At 34.7% G+C, this 22,726-nt stretch overlaps 1 protein-coding gene across 4 annotated transcripts in view; it reads left to right on the top strand.

The window, feature by feature from the left end:
• The first annotated feature begins 1,082 nt into the window (after positions 1–1,082).
• LOC110092481 (ubiquitin carboxyl-terminal hydrolase 18) overlaps positions 1,083–22,726 on the top strand; it is a 50,712-nt gene continuing 29,068 nt past the window's right edge. For all 4 annotated transcript variants that reach the window (XR_002302590.2, XR_003702311.1, XR_002302591.2 and 1 more), the window contains exons 1-7: positions 1,083–1,639; positions 8,328–8,499; positions 8,576–8,664; positions 8,782–8,867; positions 8,961–9,129; positions 9,237–9,360; positions 12,954–13,111. Coding sequence is in view for 1 of the 4 variants with exons in the window: in XM_020817051.2 (XP_020672710.2) it covers positions 1,353–1,639; positions 8,328–8,499; positions 8,576–8,664; positions 8,782–8,867; positions 8,961–9,129; positions 9,237–9,360; positions 12,954–13,111 (1,085 nt within the window). In the remaining 3 variants the exon portion in view is untranslated. The remainder of the gene's footprint in view (positions 1,640–8,327; positions 8,500–8,575; positions 8,665–8,781; positions 8,868–8,960; positions 9,130–9,236; positions 9,361–12,953; positions 13,112–22,726) is intronic.

Here is a 22,726-nt window from a genome sequence, read left to right as displayed (position 1 = left end):
AATTTACAAATTACAAATCTATCATTTACTCATTTTTTTAGTTACAAATTTACAACCTCAATTCAATTTTAGAGAAATACTAATTTACAAAGTTTCAACATTCAAATTTACAACCTCAATCTCAATTCAGAATAATTATTTATACAATTATACATTTATATATTGAAATGCTCAAAGCTTCTGGCATCTACAAAAGTTCAAACCGGGCTAAACTAGAGAGTAGAGAAAAATCAATATGTTGGTTAAACATCGTTGCCAACAATATTTGCACAAATTATTAAACCCTAGCCGAAATAAACCCTAGCAGAGAAATAGATTTCACGGTATAACTTCAACTTCCAAAAATCTCAACACCATCCCAGAGAAATAGAGAATAAATCAATAAATGATAAAATGAAGAACAAAAAATATCAAAACCTTAAACCTTCATCTTCTAAACTATCAAAAAATACTAATAGAGAGCATAAACGAGATACAAACAGTGAAACAAATTAGGGAATGTGTGAATCGAAAGTTTGAAATGTAAGCGTAGACGCCGTCGTGCCGACGAGACGAGTAGACTCGACGAGAGCTCCAGCATCGGAGAGGCGGAGACTGGAGAATCGGAAACCCTAAACAGAAGCCAGGAGACGGAACGAGAGTTACGAGATTATGGCCCCGCTCGTCGCTTGATGCCCGCGTTATAAGTTATAATTTATTAAACCACGCGGGTCAGTTCGGGTTACTATTGGGTTTTCGGGTTAACCCGTACCCGACCCAAAAAACTAAATGGGTCGAAATTCCAAACCCTAACACGACCTGTTATTTAACCGGGTCGACCCGAACCCGATAATTTCGGGTCGGTTTCGGATCGGGTTTTCGGGTCGGATCAAATGTTGACAGGTTTGTCAAAAATGCAAAAAAAAAAAAAAGCTTCGTTTTCATTTAAGAACGTAAATTGATATTTTTTTTTTCTAATTATGTTGCTTTCATTTAATTTATTTTATTCTAAGATCTTTAAAATTCCTCCAATTTAGATGGTTGAATGCGTTCTATTCCAGGCCGAATCGCCGTAATTTTCTGGAAGCTAATAGATTTTCATATATTTGCAGATCTCACCCACCTCTCTCTTCTCGGCTATAACAACAATGGCGGCAATCAAAAACCTATATTTACCGGTTAATTAATACACCCGAGTTATAGGACCGATCGAGAGAACAGCAGCGCAAACGGGAGGGCCCTCTCGTTTCTCGTATCGCTGTCGCACTCTGCGTTTGTACTTGGGATCGACTTCTCGAGAACGATCATTGGAAAAAGCTCGCCGCTGATCGATGACAACCCTAACAAACTATCAGCGGAAACCCTAGGCTTAGATGCTTGGGGCTGCCTTACTCGCGCTGGATCTCTCTGCACTCCTGCAGTACGCGTGCACTTTACTATTAATACTCGTTGCCGGGGTGTTCGTCCTCACGAGAAAAAAAGCCCCCCGGTCCTCCGTCGTAGACGCGGCTTTGCAGTGCAACGAGGAGTTCCAAGGCCACCATCATATGCTCATCGGGAGCGGTGGGAGCGACGCCGTAGGCGTGGGGGTATCAGAATGCCCTGTTTGCACGCGATCGGCTAGCAAGAAGTGTTCTAGGTGCAAGAGCGTCTGGTACTGGTAGGGGTCATCTTTGCTTAGCCCTATTTAACCTTTTTACTCTGTTGGTTTTGAATGCTTTTTAATTTCTTGATTGGAGAATGGTAGTGTCGATTTTGAATGATTTATATGGGTTTGAGTTTTTTTTTTTCGCTGATGCTTCCAGAATTTATTACGTTCCTGATTTTTGGTCTACAATGATTATCCCACTTCGTTTCAGTAGCTAGTAGCAATATAGACTTGAAACTAATGTAAGTATTTCTTGAGGGTCCACTCTGATAATATGCTTCCACATTGGCACCTTAACAAACCCATGTGATGTAAATCAAGTCACACCTCATCAACCCATTGGGATCGGCCATGATATTGAGGGTGACCATCTACCTCTCATTCAATCCAAAGTTTTTTTTTGCGTTTCTGACGCCTACGCCATCCGGTGTTACAGACCAGATTCGCTGTGACGTAGATAATTTGGGATGGGTGTGTTTGAGTGGGGAGGGACTTCTTCATAAGCATCGACATACTCAGTCAATTGCGCAGTGATTGGAAACCAATCAGTGCATACAATCAAGCCTAACTTGGTATACCTCTCTCGTCTTAATGTTATGGTTCTCAAATTTGGGATCATCATTATTCACTCCCTCACAATCATTTTTTGGGACTTTTGAGCCAATCAATGCAAACTCACATACACATCACATATACAAGCTTATCTCTTGGCTGATAACCAAAGCTCTCAACTAACAGATCAAGACGAGCTTAGTGCCTCACCAACATTTAAATGTTGGTTTTCTCCTACTATTTTGGGCTATGATCTTTATGGTTTTTCCTCAGATTGGCGTCAGTTGCCATAGTGTTCTTGCGTAATGTGTTACACTCAAGGCTTATCATTCAAATGTCGCAAATAGGTCTATCGTAAATTACATAGCCCAAAAAAATTATTTTCTATACCAACAATTTCAGTTATCATATATAATTTGGGTATATATCTATTATAAGTGTAGTGAACCATTATAACCTCCTCCATTTAAATCATCCGTGGTTAGTAGCACATATTGCAGATGATCTTATCACTAAATGCACTTCCTTGATGGTTAATATAACTTGCTAAATAGCTCCTCATAGGTTTTAATCTTGTTTTAAGCTCTCATAATTCTAGTTCAAGACCCAACTGAACCCCAAGTCTATTCACATATATACACACACACACACCAACATGAGTAGCCTATAAATCAAATACTCCGTGGGTTTGTTTGAAATTCTGTCACATCATATAGTTTACCCAAAATATTAGGAGAATATAGAATCAATTTGTTGCACATTAGCCACTCACTCAAGTAATAAAGAGCGCATATATCTATTAGATGATAAGCTAAAATCAAACATAGAAGTCACATAGTTGGACTTGTTGATTCATGATTACTTGAGCGTAACTTATGCATTTCAAAATCTCACATCATCACAATAAGGTAACAACAATTGCAATAAGTATTAGTTGCATTGAACTTAAACATGAACTTAGGGATCTGATACATTATAGTTAACTGTGTAGTTATGTCCAACCAATATTGATTACAAGCGATAAACCATTAATATAGCAAGGCTAAGATGAGCTTTCAAATACTTGCTTACTAGTTAATTTTATTATCAAGAAGAGTGCCAATTAGATTATGTAATATACCGTGCGAAGGTTCTTCCATATATATATGTTGGATATTCAATGAGTATGGCCTTTGTGCTAAAATGATATCAACAATCCATAATATTTTAATAAGGAGGAAGAGTACGTGATATAATGTAAAACCTCTTATGATGTCCTTGGAAAACAAAAGGTAGGAAACATACATGCTATAGTGCATAATAATAATTGTCTATTACTGTAGCATATTAATAAATACTACCAAAAAAATGGGATAGAAAAGAAGTTACACTAATTTAAAGACAATATGCATATAACACCATCATAATGCAAAATATTAATAATGATTTGTCCAATCCCATTTCCTACAATATTTTATCAAGAAAAAGGAGTGCATAGTAATTGTGTAAAGCATGCTATAATATGCTTAGACATTAGAAAGAAAGAAGCATGATCACATGTTTCACTATAATAATCATTATCAATTGCTTGAAGCATGCCATCAATACTATACAAAAAATGGGATAGAAATGAATCTACATCGAGCCCAAGATAATACTGTGGGCTCTGAAAATTTATGCATGGCTCTTGTAAGGGATTTTGTGTTCCACACTTTTTGAAGGAAGATTTGATTGTAGATAATTAATATTAAGAGATTTTGCCTTCATTTTATGAGAACTTTATGATCTAGTTCTAGTTTTCCTATACGCTCAAGCTTCTATGGTTAATCGCTATCGGTAACAAGAGAAGATTTTTTATTAAGGTTATTTATTAGATGCTAATTGCTTAGCTTATAATAGTAGTGATTTTGGATTTAGAGATTGCATTTAGCTTAAAGTGAATGGTAGGGGAAAATAGTAAATGATGACAATTCCAATCAAAATGTCATGGTCTCGTTGACTTATCATGGACTTTAGTCCATTTAATTAGTAGAGGTAGTCGATGTAACTTGACCAATTGACTTTTTTTTTTTTGGAAGCCATGGGTTGCGTCGTCTAAGGGAACATTCTAGACCTCGGGTAGATCTTTGCATTAAGGGATTATAAATTGGCTTTAACTAACAAAGGGCTTGATGCCCTATCAAGTGCACTCTATGATTCTCACTTAGGGGGTTGGGCCATTGGATAATTTGCGGGCTCTGGCTATGATAGTAATTCAACGATGTCATTTTGTAGCTAACCATGTTATTAGAGGGCTTCGATCATAATGCCTTTGTCATTTAGTAGAAAAATCACCCAGTCAGAGCATATATGCATGTTGTAATTGATTTGAAGACTGCTTTGTGATTCATGTAAAATATTTGGAATTCTCCATATTCAATTATTTGCATGAATTCTTTGTCATTAGAATGCACACAACATTTTGTTTTGAGTTTTAAGGGGATCACATTCTATTTGCTTGCAAGTGTTACAATTTTGATTGTGACTATTTCAATTTAGATTATTGTTTTATGTTCAAACCAATATTGGCTTGCATTTTGTCCACATGAATGTTCAGATAGTACATACTGGCATTTCTTTGCCTTTTAATAGAGGCTTTCACTTGATTATTTTTACATATGATTGCAGTTCATGGTTCTACTCTTAGAGATAGAATGCGAAACGAGCATATACGTGAAAAGGTAGGAGTAGCTATCGAGGCATATAAAGATTAGAGAGGGTTGTTTTAGATAGTTTGGTCACATAAAATGTCAGACTTCTGATGACCCGGTTAGGAGAGTAGATTTATTATATTTGTCCTATGTTAAGAGAGGTAGAGGTGGACCTAAAAAGACTTTGTTAGAAAATATTAGAACTGACATTTTTTTATTATTTAAATAAAAATTTGACTCTTAACAAGACACAATGGAGAAAAAAGATTCATGTAGCCGACCCCACATAGATAAACGCTTGATGTTGTTGTATTGCAGTTCATGGTTCTAGCAATTCTGAGTTATTTTGGAAGTAATTACAGGTCCTTGTTTATGCTTGTAGGCAGGTTGCCGAGTTCCTTATTAATCTAATTTTGACATATATTTGGGTTATTTTGATGCAATAAACACTGCATTTGAAATTTTTATTTTATAGTTTTATCTTTATTTTTATACTGTATTTGCGTCCAAAAGTCCATTTTGTCTTTTTGGGCCATTTCATTAAAAATCTTGGCAGCCTCGTTGTGTCTCCCCTATGAGGGAGGCATCTGAGAGGAGTGTCTTGCCTACTATTTAAAGGAAGATGTGTGTGGTTATTGTACTACATTATTGCCTGGATATTCAAAACTCACCATGCCGAAAAAAAAAGCTTGTTTAGGGTATTTGCATGAGAATTTTTGTAGCATATATATTTTACTTTATCATGCTAAGAAAAGCACCCATATGTTTCATTTGTGGTGCAAAATGTGTTGCAAATGAAATTTTTGGAGTGTAATTATTGTTGACAATGAATGACAAGAAATTTACGCTGAAAATAGCTACATACAATTTTTGTTTTTTTTTTTAATTTTCTCTGTTTTCCTACAATGATAAGTGTTTTTTTTTAATCTTGCTAAGGATGAGGTCGCTGGAATTCATTTGATGGTCGGCTAATTTTTTTTTTCTTCTGAAAGCTTTGAAATTGATTCAACACTTGAGTATAAAAATTAAATCTGTTCTTTTAACATTAAGTTTTCATTAGTTTTTTAGTTCTATCCAATTGATAATATATTTATAAATTAACCTTAGGAATTATTTTGGGTGCTAAACTAGTTTGAAATCTTGAAAATATTATTTTACATTTTAAGAAATACTCTCAATAAATCAAAAAATAATGGTTATTATTCCTGGGTTCGAAAACTGCATAATAGGTCTGACTGTGCCTAATGAGTCCAGGTAAAAATAGTTTAACGAGTTTAGGAAATTAGACACTCCATTCCAGATTTATAAAAGATTGGGCTCTTGGGTATGGAATTGGGCCAATCTAGCTTTGCTCGGTCTAGCTGGGATGAAGGCAAGGTAAGTTCAACGGCATAGGTTATAATTATGGGTAACTTTTTATTAATTCTTATTTAATGATTATTAAACTTAAATATAAAATATTATATATCATTTTGCACTGAAAAAATATTCTGATAGAAGCAAAGCTTAATTTTAAGTATATGAACTAATTATGTATTTATTGATTAAGTAATCATAAAATTTAACTTTTCACAAACTAATTTAAATGGTGGTCAAAATATGTTGGGATTTTTGTAGTAGTTTTGTTAACAAAGTTTAAGTATGTTTTAGGTATTAAAAATGATTTCTGAACAATTTTTTGGGGTATTTAAAATGAAAACTTGCATATAAAATCTTGGGTAAAAAATGAAATAAATAATGATTTAACTTAAATGAAATTTTGATGTAGACAAAGGGGGGGGGGGTCAACTCATGTCCAAAATAAATCAATTTTGGCCTCCCTCGAGTTTACAAGCTCAATCAAAATTGAGCTGAAATTTTAGCTCATTTATGAGCTGATCTTTAGTTCACTTATTGAACTAAGGGTTAGCTTATTATTAGCTAACATTTTAGTTCATATTTATCTTTTATTAAATGTTATAGTTTTTATTATTATATTTTTAATTATGTTAGTCTCTTGGAATTCCAAAACGGCTTTTGGAATTCCAAGATGTTGTTTCATTTTCCTATTCGGTGGCTCTTTGGATTCTTCCATGGGTTTTTTTTGTGCCTTTGCCCATTGGGATTCCGGCCGGCTACTGGTGTTCCGTGCCTGGGATGATTCCCGCGGCTGTGGCTCCTTGGTTCCGTGCGGCCTCCTTGTCTCCCGTGGCTGCTGCTTCGGTTCCTGGGCTTGGGCTGTTTTCCGTGATGCGTGGGGGGGATTTCCGTGCTCATGGTGCTTAGGTTCTTGTGCAAATTAATGTTATGTGTCTTTTGATATTCCCTTTCATACCTATATATATGGGGGATTTGTAATGTTTTAAAAAATTGAATGTTATGTTATTTTTGGAAAAGTAAACCTGCGGGTTTTTTGGAAAAGCTTGCGAGCTTTGTCCGTCTTCTTTCTCATCCCCTCTGGAAATCTTGCGAGCTCTTTCCAACCTTTCGTCTCGGCTTCTAATCTCTTCGTCTCTCCGCAAGTGCCACTCCATCTGTATCTTTCTTCCAAGTGCAGCAACTTTAGGGTGTCGTCTTTAATTTTAAGTTTGCAAGTCGTCGTCGTTTGTAATTTTTTAATTTCTTTTCTGTCTTTAAATTTAAATGTAAGAGTTTGCTCGTCGTCATAGAATTATCGAGTGTTAGCGGGTGTCCGGGTGCTCATATAGAATTTCTTTTCCCCTCTTTTGTGTGGGCGAGGGGTATAGGCTCCCTGTATTTCTTGCCCCCACCAAATTTCAATAATTTATTGAATATTTTAAAATAAAATTTTAAATCAATCAATGTTTATGCTTGTGTTCCTCATCTTTGAGGCTTTGGTAATAATATGATATTCCAGTTCATTTGTTACTATGAATGCTAATAGCACACTAGACACTAGGACACAAAACCTTGGAATTTTTTGATCAACAATTGAGCTCATCCTCCAAGCCTTCCTAGTGAACTTTTTTTATCAATATGAGCACCTGCGTGGTTGCTATAATAATTAGATAAACTTGTAAAAAACACTTAGCCAAGCATTAGATGACACCAAACAAGAGTTATCATCATCAGGTTACTGATGTACTACATGAGTCACATGTGCTCATATGTTCAACATAATGTACTTAAGCCACCTACTACGAGTTTTTCCCTATCTCAATTCCTAGTTATAAAGTTTCTTTAATATTATTGGTTTTGATATGGTGATTTAATGTTTCCGGGTTCCTCCTAATTTTGTAAGTTACCGGTAACAAGGTTTTGGTAATTAATTCTGCACACATAAACTATGTTCTTATTTTTGAAATTTTACTCTGTTGCAGAGTTTTGTGACTTTCCATCTTGCTACTGGTTTTAACAAGCTCATGACTGTGCTACATACAGGATCCTTCTTGAATGTTTGTATTGTTTCCATAGTGCTTATCTTTATCATTTGAACAATCCTTCCATGTGAGATTTAAAGCCGGTACTTTAATTTTCAGCTCTCAAGAATGCCAGTCAAAGCATTGGAAAGCCGAGCATAAGTCAAAATGCAGGGAAGTTGGGTCGCCAAATAAGTTTGATACCTATGGAACAGGTTCAACGAGGAAATCTTCTGCAATTTCATTGGTGCCTGATCATGGAACCCGTAAAGTGCTGAAAGAACCAAAAAAGGTAATGCTTCATTGAAGATTCAGTTTAGCATGAGAGATTTCTTTCTGTTAGAATTGATGAAGTTATTATTTTCCAGATCCTTTTCCCATATGATGAGTTTGTCAAGCTTTTTGGCTGGGATAAGCCAGGTTTTCCACCTTGCGGGCTTTTAAACTGTGGGAACAGGTTTGAGTATCAAATTATCTTTTTTGATGGTTATGAATTTGTTCACTTTTGTGATGAACATAGCCATCATTAGTTGGTTTATTACGCTTCTAATATGTTCTTGCTTTCATACTGCAGTTGCTTTGCAAATGTGGTTTTACAATGTCTGTCATGTACAAGACCACTTGTTGCCTATTTATTGGAGAAGAACCATAGTAGAGGATGTATGCTATCGCATGCTTCAGTCATAGTCTCATGCATTTGCATTAACTTCTTGTTCATCTTTATTACCTATGCGTCAATGAATCATTTTGCAGGCTTGAGGAGCAGAGATGATTGGTGTTTCTTGTGTGAGCTGCAAGCCCACATTAAAAGAGCTAGTGAAAGTTCACAATCTTTTTCACCCATCAATATTCTTTCTCGGTTACCAAATATTGGTGGTAATCTTGGCTATGGAAGGCAGGAGGATGCTCATGAATTCATGAGGTCATTTGCTTTCTTTATCAATTGGATAAGCTTGAGTTATTTACCTATGCCATCAAGCTGTTATATGTATGATTTTTCTTAGTATTGTGAATTTATGTAACATTTAGGTTTGCTATTGACACAATGCAATCAATTTGCCTTGATGAGTATGGAGGTGAAAAAGCTGTGGATCCTAGCACACAAGAGACAACTATTGTCCAATACATATTTGGTGGCCATCTCCGATCACAGGTTGGATTTTTTAACTTGATAGTTATTTTCTGATGTCTTTGTATTTCAGAATTTTGAATGATGCTGCTTTGCTTTAAAATAATTTCTTTGTTACGGATGATCCGATGAAATGTTTCCTGCTTCTTGTTTACTACTATTTATATATGCCTTTAATACTCTGAATGTATGCTACAGTATATTGGTTTGGGATGAAGTTGATGGGTTTGTTCTACCTAATTGCAAAATAATTCGGCCTTGGAATAGTCGGTTTTTTTTACTTTTACTGCAAAATCATATATGTGCATAGATGGGACTTACCATTGAGAAATCTTTGCCACCTTGTTTTACAATTCTCTATCAAGGTTCTTTCCATCATTAGATGTGGTTTCCTTCTGTAAATACTTTTCTCAATCTCCTTTGAAAAGCACTTAAGGCTAATGGTTTTTATCCTTAATTGATCTTTCATATCCTCCTCTTTTGTCCTATTCTTTATTGACATTCTTTCCATCAATATATGGGATTTCCTTTAGTTAATAATTTTGTTCTCTCCTTTGCCTTTAACGCTTGTGGTTTGCATTTTATTTTGTTTGCCATGGTTCTTTACTAATGAGTTGGATAAGTGTTTGCTAGATTCTGCTATGGCTATGGTAGCTGCAGATAGCTCGCCCTGTTTAAGTTTTGTATTTTAGAAATTGTTCAATCTTGATAACTAAGTACTTGGATAAATTGAATTTACTTTTAATTTGAGAATATTTTATTGGGGCAAGCTGCTAGTTCATTTACCTGGTTCACATGTGTCATGATTTATATTGGAGATTGAAGGTTACTGTTAGAGAGAGAAAGATGGATCATGGATGGGCATGCAGTCTATTTGATGTGGCTTCTTTAGTTGCATAATCTTTCTTCTTTCTCTCACTTTTTTGTCTCTCTTCCATGTGAACTCCATTCTTCTGATCTTCTCAATTCGTTCTCTTACTAGGTTCTCTTGATGCTAAACACTTTTTTCTATGAAAATAAAGGCTTAGAAGTCCACCCACAAACTCATCTACTAGTTTATCATCAAATGATATGGAGCTGAGATGCTTAATCCAAGGAGTTCTTCATGACAAAATTAAGTTTGCTACGGTTTAAAATTTCCAAGAGATCATTGATGTCACCTTCTGCTCTCAATTATTGTCATAGTCCTATGTGCAGATATGCATTTTCAATCTCAATCTTTTTCCCAAACCTAACCAAATTCCAAACCTAAACCTAACCCAAAATAAACCCAAAACTTGATCTAATCCCCGTTCCCATGCCTTTGACTCGTATTCTCTCTCCAATGTTGCCCCAACCTCCTGATTTGCCCATTAAAAGTATTTTAGCTTGATTTTTCGCTTCATTTAAATTTCACAAATGGTCCTCCTCATCTAAATAAATTACATGTTATCCTTAATGAAATTCTCAATTGAAATTGAAATTTTCTAGCCACTTAAGCACCCCTCTAACCACTCCCAATCAACTCCTTAAAATCTCATCCTCAAATTTAATCGTGAAATAGATCCTAACGAAGCCTAAATTACTCCATTTGAATTCAACCTTTTCTAATTATTTTATTTCTTTCCTTTTGTAAGTTTTATGCCATCTTTTTTTGCACACGAATTAACCACTTTCTACAATCCCAAGCACGAAAATATGTGATGCTGCACTACATTAAACAAAAATCTTTATTATCTAGGCACACTCTTCCATACTTAATCTAACATATTTCTCTTATTCTAGCCTTAAGAGTCAAACCCATGCCAACATAATTATGCTATGCGAACCCTGTTGATGTGGTCTAATTTATCTAACTCAATTACTACCCAAGCAAACTAGCCCAACCTTGAAGCTAAAATGACAGAAATGATGAAAAAATCTATTACTTTTTTACATTGTTGCTAAATATTTCTTATTTTAGATTAATCTGTCCCTTTGCATGAAGCAGTTTAGGCTTTTGAAGGTTTCTTTCCTGAACCATTGATAATTTATTGTGGTGATCTATGATAAAAGTCTTCTACCAAAATTGTTGATGCAGTTTTTTCCGTGTCTTTCTCCATATAGTACAACTGTCCCTTCATCTTTCCTTATTAGGATAGTTTTTTTGTTCTTCTGTTATTGGAGATGTGTTTCCCTTGCTTAGCAGTACAATGGAGAGTATCACTGGCAGAATATCAACTGTTTGTGTGGAATTCGCCGCATTCTAGGAGAATTGATGCAAGTGTGGAATTCTTCGCATTCGAGGAAAATTGATGCAATGCAAGATGCCTACTTAAGGTCTTTTTTGGTTTGTTTTGTTATCTTTTGTCTATACATTTATGGTAGTTTTGGTCTATAACATAGGATCTCTTAAATACAATGCAATGGAGCTCTTAAACATTGTTCTTCCTTGGCCATTAGGAACTCCGAAGTTAGAGTGCTTATGTTGAAGCATTCTTAGGATGAGTGAACTCTCTTGGAAGTTGCACAAAGAGGATAAATTCTTGAGTTTTCTATATCCAGAGTGAGCGATATCTTGTTGGATAACAATTGAGGGCATGATATTCAATGAATCATGAAATTAAAGGTTAAACATGGCTAAATTGACAAAGGTAGTAAATTATCTTTGATGGTTGAATTGTTTTTACATTGGCATCAATTTATGAAAAATTCTATCAAGATGGCAAAATAAAACCTCACATTTCCCTTGTGGTTCCACGATGAACTACGAAGTAACTGATTTGCATTCAAACACAGTTGATGATTGAGTTATGGTAATTGTCAACTTATTGCTCTTGTGGGTGTTGGTGGAATTCATGCAGTGTGAGATGATCACGAGTTATGTTCGTGAATGTGATCTTGTTTATCTTCTTATTTCATGCCTTTTCTTATAGTTATGATTATAGTGTCTTATGCTATGACATGTTAAGCTTGCTTGTTACAAAAACAATGATTCATGACTGATGGCTAAAGAAGGGCTCTTATATTGAATCAATTATGATAAACGCTTAACAATAAGGCAGCATAACAACTATCATATCTCGTGGTCCAAAGAGAACTAATGCTTCATGGACTTCAATGTGGACACATGATAGTGATTCATGATGATTGACTAGGTTGCGTCTTCTTCGTCTGTCCAAGCTTTTGGAGTACTGGGTTTCTCCAAATTGTTCTATGTTACTGAGATTGTGTTGGTCCCAAATAATAGCTGGAAAGGCCACTGATCATGCCATTGATGGTTGCATTTCCCAAATAAGGGTGTACGATACCACTTAGTATTAATTCTCCTAGGTCAAAATCTTGTCTAGAAAAGTGATGACCATTCATTAAGTATTTTGTATACAACAATATTCCTCAATTTTCATATAGTGATTAATTTGACATCAAAGTATTGAAAAACAATTTGGCCTGCGAGATATATGTTAGGATAGAAATGTGAAAGTGCAATTGCATTCTTCATTAATCATTGTCAACCATAATGTGTTTTGCGTATTTATCTTTTTTTTAATAATTTTTGATAACTTGATTGAAACATGTATAAATATTACCAGTCCTCAATTTTCAAGTTTTTCAACCGAAAATTCTCCCTACGTCTCTTAACTGATGCTTACTTTCAGGTAATATGTACAAACTGTGATATGGTTTCAAACCGTTATGAGAACATGATGGATCTGACAGTTGAAATACACGGGGACTCTGAATCTTTGGAGGAGTGCCTGAATCAGTTTACTGTTAAGGAGTGGCTTGATGGAGAGAATATGTATAAATGCGATGGGTAAGGATGGCTAATGTTGCATTTGGGTTTGATTCATGTTTTTTTTTTTGTATAATTTTGACATTTGTGCATTGTAATTAAATTATCATATTATGGAAGTAGTAATGTTATATGCTCTTGCGATAAAAAAAAAAAAAAAAACTCAATTTTAAATATTAATTAACTGGTTAATTTAATTTGACCTACTTAGATTGTCAAAATTACACCCACCTCCATTAATTTAAAAACTACTCTCACCTCACCTTTGTCATATACATACACATACAATACCTTATTCTTCTGATACAAATTTCACATAATTTTTCATTTAACAACACTTAAAATGTTTGACAATGGGTGTACTTACAATATTTAAAATTGTACAATCGGATATTGAAGTATTTTCCTCTTGTGAGGTGAAGCATAAGCTTCAAAGTATTATGAGGTGTAAAACTTAAAATGAAAAATAATATATTTAAGAGTTATCCTCCTTAGGACTCAATAATAAGTAATATCATAAAAAATTAAGCTTTATTTTGTCTCAATAAAGCATTTGAGAATAATCTAGAAATGTTGAAGTAATATCATAAAATGTCATACATGCATTCAATAATAAGCAAGAAGTCTATGATAAAAAAATAAATATAAAAAAGTCTAAAATAAATATGTAAACATGTCATAAAATATATTAGTTACGACTTAGGAGTCCAAATTCAAAAAATCTCTCATACTTTCATCACTTTGAGAGACTTCAGTCGAGCTAACATCATATTCGATTACTTCACGCCTCCATCTCATCCTCACTTGTATCAATATCCTTCCAATCTTTATCATCCTCTTCATTCTCCATCATCTTCCACTTCCCAAATCTATTAAATGCAATAAGAACATAAATTAAAACAATTACTATGTTTGACCCTTTATAATTTCTATCACATAAAAATTTTATACAGTTGATTTTAGCATTTTTGTTCATTCATAAAAAATGTTAACATTGAGATATTTCTCTTGTAATTGTGATGATGTAACTCCATTATCATCCTTCACGAATCATTATGCACTGACACGACACGACACGGACACGGGACACGGCAATTTTTAAAAATATAGGACACGGGTGCGGTGTGGACACGGCATAATATTTTTTTAATATAATATATAATAATTTTTAAAAATATAGGACGCAGACACGGCGTGGACAGAAGGCTCTTTTGAACCTTCACCTAATCCACCATCGCCAGTAGCAGAGCTCATTTTGCTAACAAACCAATCATACATATGAATACATCAAATTAAATTGATATGAAGTGAAATCAAAATATCCCAATAATAAGACAACATGAATACAACAATATACCAGTCTGCCGGGGGTCCAAGGGGGCGTTGCCCCATGGCGGGGTTTGAAGTTCTGCTTGTTTTTAAAGTTCGTAAGTTGTTTGTATGGGACGATACCGAGTGGTACCGAGCATGTACCTAGCAGTATCGAGCATATACCTAGCAATACTGAGCATGTACCTAGCGGTACTAAGCGGTACCGAGCATGTACCAAGCGGTACCGAGCATGTATTGAGCGGTACTGAGTATATACTGAGCAATACCGAGCATGTACTGAGCAATACCGAGCATGTACTGAGCGGTACCGAGCATATACTGAGCAATATCGAGCATATACTGAGCAATACCGAGCATGTACTGAGCAATACCGAGCATGTATTGAGCAATACCGAGCATGTACTGAGCATGTACCTAGCGATACCTCATTTAATAACCGGACATGCGTGTCCGATTTTAATTTTAATTTTAATTTTTTTAATTGCGATACTCCAATGCCGTGTCGGACACGTGTCCATGCCGTGTCCGACGCGTGTCCGTGTCTGACACGTGTCCGACACTGCATACCCTCTCTAAGTGCCATGTCGGTGCATCATAGATCATTTGCCATCCGATGCCTCATCATGAATAGCCAAATTATCTTCATCCTCCTCCAAAACTTCAATACATGAAATAGAAGCGTACGACTCATTACACGTGCATCAAACAATTGAGCCACATGCCTCTATCTCCATCTGTGAGGCATAAGTTTCAAAGTGCTTTGCATGCGCCTCACGTTGAGCTGGACTTCAAGGTAAGCCTCAAATTACATAATTTTAAACAATGGATACTAGCAAATTTTAGATCAGCAGGAGAATTTGGTGTAATTTTTAGTGTATGGGGGTGGTCGAAGGTATTCAATTATATGTTTTTGTTTTATTTAGGTTTGACATGACTTTGATCCTTTTATGTGCCTTTTTGGAACCTGTAAAATTTTCTTATTAGCTGCAGCGGATAATAAACAAGGATTAAATTGTTTAAGACAGGCAGTGAAATCTAACATTCAATTGCACCACCATAATCTAACTGAATTGCGTTGAAAATGCTGAGTCATTTTTGAAGGGAAGAGAGCATTTATTATTGTGATCCCACAGCAGCTCCCTTCTGTTTCTATTTTTTATGGTTCAACTATAGTGACCACCTTTCTTATGTACGAGTATGGCATATTACTATTCGTCCGTTTTGATTAGCAATGATATAGCGTAGCATGAATTTCCATTTTGGATCGATTTTTGTATTTGTAAAAATCTCATCTATTTCAATCAACATTAAACTAAATATGCATCCTGGAATTTGACTATACGTGTTTTGGGATATGAGACAGCATTTCTTCAACTTATTTTGAAACACATGTTTAAGCTTTTGATCATTCTGTTTTTCTGCCATGCTTGCCCGCTTAGGAAAGAAGAACCCAGCCCCATGTTCTCTTCTTACCCCCATTCCATTACACCCAACACATAAAACTTGTATATCATGTACGCAACCAATAAAACTACTTTTGATATCGTTGTTACTTTTGAACTGTTCTGCTAGTTTCTTCTTGGCCGTCATTTGGCACATTTTAAAGTTAATTTTTTCGTTATTCTTTTTTGTTATAATGCAGAGTAATTGTTGTGGTCTCTTTTTGATGTTTGTTCAGTAAGCATTCATACTGGCTTGCTGATCCGTTTAAGTTGACACATATTAGATTTTTGAATTTTCGTTTTGAGCACTTTTTCCTTTTTAGTTTTATAGGAATGGATGTGCTATGGTCAACTATTTTTTAATCATTGACTTGAAACTAGCTTTCTAACCCTGTTGAAATTCCCTTGCATTAGCAACTTGCTAAATCAAACCAATTAATTATGCGAATTATACCATTGTTTTGAATCTTCAGAGAACCGCTCATTAAGAACCACCTCAAATTGTGTTTTTTGAAATTTTGCTCTTTATAATTTCATCACATTTAGTATGAATGTTATTGCCCCTATTAACATAAATCAATCAATACCTACTATTTTGCATCTATGATCCATTTATGGCTACTCATGAATCTGATAGGAAACACTTGTCAATCTCAAGTAATTCCTATCAATCTCTGGAAAACAGCGAGAATTCTCCACAAAAATTCACACAAAACTAGGAAAACAATAGATAATTTGTATTATTTGATGAAATAGAAACGGAAAATACCAAGATACAATTGATCCTCTATTCGAGAGGAGGATCTATCTCTCCCAATTCTCTAGACGCCGTTAGAACCAAAAACCTAAAAGAGATCTCAAATTTCAGTCAAATTCAAGATGCCATAATCCTAGGAAAACAAACTATTTAATGCATACAATCCAAAAAGAAATCTCTAAACTGCCCCTGCTTTTAAATTTCCCTTCTAAACTTCTAAATCCTTCCTAATTAGGTCTTTTGGATTCTGCGGCTTGAGCGACACAAGCAGGAGGCGAAAATTCTCCGCCTCTATTACCCGTTAGCTGGTCCTGTATGGACCGGTTGGACCAGTCTAACAATACTCCACTCCCAAAGACTCACCTTGTCGCCAAGGTTGGAAGACGATATCCTCCTCCATTCCCTCATCATCACAAACAATGAGAACTTGAAGAGTTTGATCATTATATCTTTTGCCCCGGTGTATACCTCTCCTCACATCTGAAACGAGCCCCTTTGCTCTCTTCTTCTGTAACTCCATTTTTGTGAGCTTCTTGAAATTGTCCCCGGGTCTTCCATCGACAGTCTTCTCCTTCGTGGTCTCCCGAAGGGTACCCAGTGTTGGCCTTGGATGCAAAAGGGTGTGGTCATCCTGTACATGCCTCCTGGGCTGCTACCTTCCCTCCCTTTCTCTAGGTGCTTTTTATCCTCCACCAACTGAGCTAGCTCCATAGCCTCTCTCAAGTCACGAGGCCCGCATCACTCTAACTGTCGCCCGGATCTCTGGTTTCAGTCCCTTCATGAAGTTTCCCTTTAGCACGATCTCAGAAAGGCGGTCCAATTGGCTAGCAAGGCACTCAAACCTCTCCTGGTACTCTATCATTGAATCATCTTGTGTCAATGCGAAGAACTGCTTGTAGAAGTCTCACCCCCTGTCGGTTCGGTATCGTTCTAATAGGTAATCCTTGAACTCCCTCCAACTCCGTATGGGTCATCGCATGTCCCTCCACTGGTATCAAGTCAAAGCTTTCCCTTCCAAACATAGGCCAGCTGCGGTCAGTCTCTCCTCCGCCGTCAACTTATTGACAGTGAAGTACCTTTCCACCCTGTAGATCCACCCATGTGCATTCGCTCCCTCAAAAATAAGCATATTTAGTTTTCTCACTCTCAGATCTCCTTCGCCAACCATGCTTTCTCCAAAATTTTCCATTCCCCAAGGGGGTGGTTCCTCCTAATTGTGTCAATCGTCCCTCCTCCACTCGCATCCAAACCTTTAATCACAAGCCCACCTTCTCTCTTCAAATTCAGCACCCCTTTGATCATATTCAACCCATCTCCTTTCAAATTTGACACCTCTTTGATCATAATCAAGTCCTCACCTTTCAATTAAGCCCTTCTTCTTTCTAATTCAACACGCCTCCACTCATGCCTAATCCTCTCACGCCTCTCCACATACCCTCTATCCGACTCCTCCCTAAGAATAGGCCCTAGGGGAGGCATTTTTTCTGTTCCTTCCGAAATCTCCACCTCCTTATCATCCCTTTTTCTGATTGGCTTAGGGTTTTCCCCACTTCCCTAGCTGTCAGTGACCTCCATCACCTCCGACGACATTTTTTTAGTTTGAACCTCGAGCACTTTCTTCAACATCTCCAAGATGAAAAAATTCGAATCAATCTTATCATGGATGACTGAAATATCTTTCTTTAAATCTGAAACTTGAGTTTGGAGATATGAAATTTCAGATTTCATTTGTTCGATCTCCCCTTCCATTACTTTTACCTTTGTTCTAGCCATATGTCCCCGACTCTTTGTTAGGCTAAAAAATTCAGATTTTCCCCCTAAAAACATCAAAAATCTTGGTCCAAAGTAGAAAAATCTGTTGCAGGAATTATCCAAAAACAGTCCGGAAACTGCTCTGAGACAAATTTGAAAGGAAACACTTGTATATCTCAAGTAATTCCTATAAATCTTTGGAAAATAGCTAGAATTCTCCAAAAAATCCACACAAAACTAGGAAAACAATAGATAATTTGTATTATTTGATGAAATGGAAACGGAAAATACAAATATACAATTGATCCTCTATTCGAGAGGAGGATCTATCTCTCCCAATTCTCTAGATGCCGCTAGAGCTCAAAACCTAAGAGAGATATCAAATTTCAGCCAAATTCAGGATGCCATAATCCTAGGAAAATAAACTATTTAATGAGTACAATCCAAAAGGAAATCTCTAAACAGCCCTACGTACAAATTGTGCTCCTAAACTCCTCCTAAATCCTTCCTAATCAGGCCTTTTGGATTCTGCGTATATATATATATATATATATATATATATATATATTGCTATTAGAGATAAGGGTCAAAATGGTCCCCCAATTCTTTACTAAGGACCAAAATAGACTCCGATTATTTAAAAGTCTGATTTAGTCCTTTGACTTTTTAAATAGGGACCTAAATGATCCAGTATAAGGATTAATTTGGTCCTATTTAATGAGTTAAGGGACTAAATTGTTACTTTTATGTAGTCGAAAATTATTTTGATCATTCAAAAAAAATTAGGTGACCAATTCAGTCATTTTCTCATTGTTATCATCATTATCATCTTATCCCAACTATTTTGTGTGGAGCTTACATATCCTTACATTTCACTCTTTTTTGCTTGTTGTCTAAGGTGCTAAACCCATTGTTCACATATCCTTTTTCAAGAACATATATCACTATAGGTCAACTATTTATCCTTTTTAATGTGTTGGCATTAATTTTATCTTTTTTCTAATAGGCATTTTTCATATTTATCATTGTGCATGTCTAAATCATCTAAGTCTTTTTCAATCATTTTTTTTAATAATAATAATAATTTAAAATTCAGGTGTTCTTATTGGTAATTGCTCTTTAGACTTTTAAAATGAGAAGCATAATTTCAGTAGTTTCATTGTTATCATATGTTTCTTGCAACTTTTTCTTTGCGTTTTTGATCACTGGTTTTAATTTTTTATTTGCTACTTTGTACCAATACCAAGTTTGACACATGGTATGCTCTTTGGACAACTATTATCTTGTCTCTCACTATCGTGCATAACAATATTCACTCTATTATATAAATGCTAATGGTAGGAAAGAAAGTGCATCAACCTAAGAACAAGTATAATAATAAATTAAAAATAACTGCAAAGAGAGATTATGCACACAAAAGAGAACATTAAAATTTATGCGGTTCAGTTTAAGTTCTCAAGAGCTCAAATAATTTGTTAAACTTAAAAAGAGGTAGATGAAGAATTATACTTCATACAAAATTGGAGATACGAACAACAATATTATTTTGTCTAGTTGACCGAAAATGTGATAACCTATTGTGAAGATGAGAGCTAAATGCAGAGAAGTGGATGCTATTGTTTCTATTTTGTACTCTTTCCCTCACAATTGCAGGAGTGCAAATGAAAACTATTCTCAACTATGACCAGAGCTTCTTCCTTTGCTAGAGTTGAAAATAAGACCTTTTTCTTCTTGAATAAGCCAAAGAACTCCTCTTGCAAGCACAAAAAAAATCTTTTCTTTATTGGATGATGCCCCTTTTCCTTTTTCTCTTTTTTGGTTATCCTCATGAAATCATTTAATTGTCTAAAAATGTGATTTCTTCCCATTTTTATTGTTGCATTATGAGCTGGTAGGTTTGAAAGATGAAGTGTGATATAGTTTAAGTTAGGTGGCAACCATCTTAGAAAAATAAGTGTGAATAAATAATTAGTTGGTAGTCACCAATTTTAAAAATGAAGTATAAATGGATCTTGAGTTTGTAGCAACCAATATTCGAAATTAAAATAAAATTTTATCCAAGATGATTAATAAGATTTATGCTCCACATCTAATAATCTCCTACTTGGAGTCTGAATATCTAATATACTTATTTTGTGGTAATATACTACTATAGTACTATCTGAACACTTCAATGTGCAACACCTTTTTCATCAGTCGGCTTTGCTATTCCTCCGTTCAGTAGTTACATACCTGTCAAACTTTATCTTATTGTTATGGTGTTCATTCATTATAATGTTTGATGTACCTGCCAATGCCCATCTACCCTTCACTTGATATAATTTTGTTTTACACTGCTCTTCTAGACTCTTCATTAGTATATTTGGTGGTCACTCACACTTTTCTACTACTTGACGTTGTATTAGATCTAACATGTACATGTGACTTTGTACTTAATACGCAGTCCAATAATTCTATTTGCCTTTAAGACAACCAAAACATCAGTACAGGCCTTGCGGGTTTTAATATCATTAGATAATCTATATCCTGCAATACTAAGAGTGTTTAAATATTAGATTCTTCTTCAGAGCTAGTACATTCCTGAATTCGACTAACAATGTAGTTACAGCACCATGTGCCCTAAATTTTAAAGTGCTTTAATATCCAATCTTGTGCGGAGCTTCATTTCCCATATAAACACAACCATCAAAACCGATCACATATGTGAAAAAATATATCTAAATTTGAACACATGTGAGTAGAATGAATTGAGTCTAAAATGTATTTCTCTTTACACATGTTGCCTTCACTTAACAAAATAGTATTACCAATTTTATATGTATAAAAAAATCTATAACTATACTTGCATAATCTAACTTATCTTTTTTTATTCATCATCGGCTTTTTGCTTTTTTTTATTTAAAATAAAAATAAATTTTCTTTTTGTATCCTACTATAGATCAAGTAATCTCTTTGAATTTATTCTTAAAATTACTCATGCCGTGATTAAAATAGAACTGTTGCTCATAAGATCTTTCTCTAACCTGTAATAAACCTTCATTTGTTTGTCGTCTGCTTCGAGCTTAGAAATTAGCTCCGTCAAAATACGTGATTTATTACTATTTTCTAAACTTACTGTATAATGACCATACAATATGGGATCTCAAAAGTGCTTGTAAAAGGGAGCTAAAAAGCACAGTAGCAACGAAAGCTTCATCATCAACAATTACTATAACAAATCTTGAATGATGGAATTAAACACATGGAAATGTGATTTAACATCCTGCATGCGAAGTAAATAAAGTTTCTTCCTCTTGTAAAGCTTGTTATGGAGGCTTTTGGTCATGTACATAGGCTATAGCTTGAGCTACAAACCTTCTGTAGTTGTTTCTTCTATGTCCTCTATTAACACATCATCTGCCAAACACAACGAAAGCATTGAGAGAGACTTTGTCATGACTTGGCTGGGAAGCTCAAGTTAATGAGATAGGAACAGATGATCCACATATATCATGGTTCTTTCACTAAAATAAATAGCCAATGTAACTGAAAAGCCACTATCAATTTCCAATCTAAACATACGATATAACAATTCTTTCCCATTTTTAATTGATCATATTTTTCTGTACAAGAAATCTTCTCTATCAGTCAGTCATTTAATTAAACAGGGGATTTTTCTGAAAAGTTCAATTTAAAAATTTGAGTTTTTCATTACAAACTCAATGGTCAATTACAATTGTAGTATAATAATAAAATATGAATATAAGTAGTCAAATTGATTTATCAATTTTTTTATTTAACATACATATAGTTATTTAATATGAATTTAAATATTGCAATTTCTTGATTTATAAATTCTTCTGAGATTCAAATTCTTTAAAGTTTTACTGTTATAACAGTTCATTTATTACAGGAGCATCGTCTATATTTTGTACCAATTAAGGTATAACCGTTTTTATTTTCATTTAACATGTGCGGGTATATTGTGTCTATAACTTGTAGCATAAGGGAGTGAACTCTTGTATCTGCATGCATGTATATTTTACCTATCAATACTTTTTGTTTATATGTTATGATTTATTTTATTCATTTCATTTTCTTTTACATATACATATCAATTTGTATAAGCAGTTTTCACTATTTTCATTTAACATGTGCGGGTATATTGTGTCTATAACTTGTAGCATAAGGGAGTGAACTCTTGTATCTGCATGCATGTATATTTTACCTATCAATACTTTTTGTTTATATGTTATGATTTATTTTATTCATTTCATTTTCTTTTACATATACATATCAATTTGTATAAGCAGTTTTCACTCACACAGATATATATATATATATATATATATATATATATATATATATATATAT

Source organism: Dendrobium catenatum, unplaced genomic scaffold, assembly GCF_001605985.2.
Source record: "Dendrobium catenatum unplaced genomic scaffold, ASM160598v2 fragScaff_scaffold_9, whole genome shotgun sequence".
NCBI classification, from domain to species: domain Eukaryota; kingdom Viridiplantae; phylum Streptophyta; class Magnoliopsida; order Asparagales; family Orchidaceae; genus Dendrobium; species Dendrobium catenatum.
The sequence above is the reverse complement of the archived record's forward strand: the minus strand, read 5'-3'. Positions and strand labels throughout refer to the sequence as shown.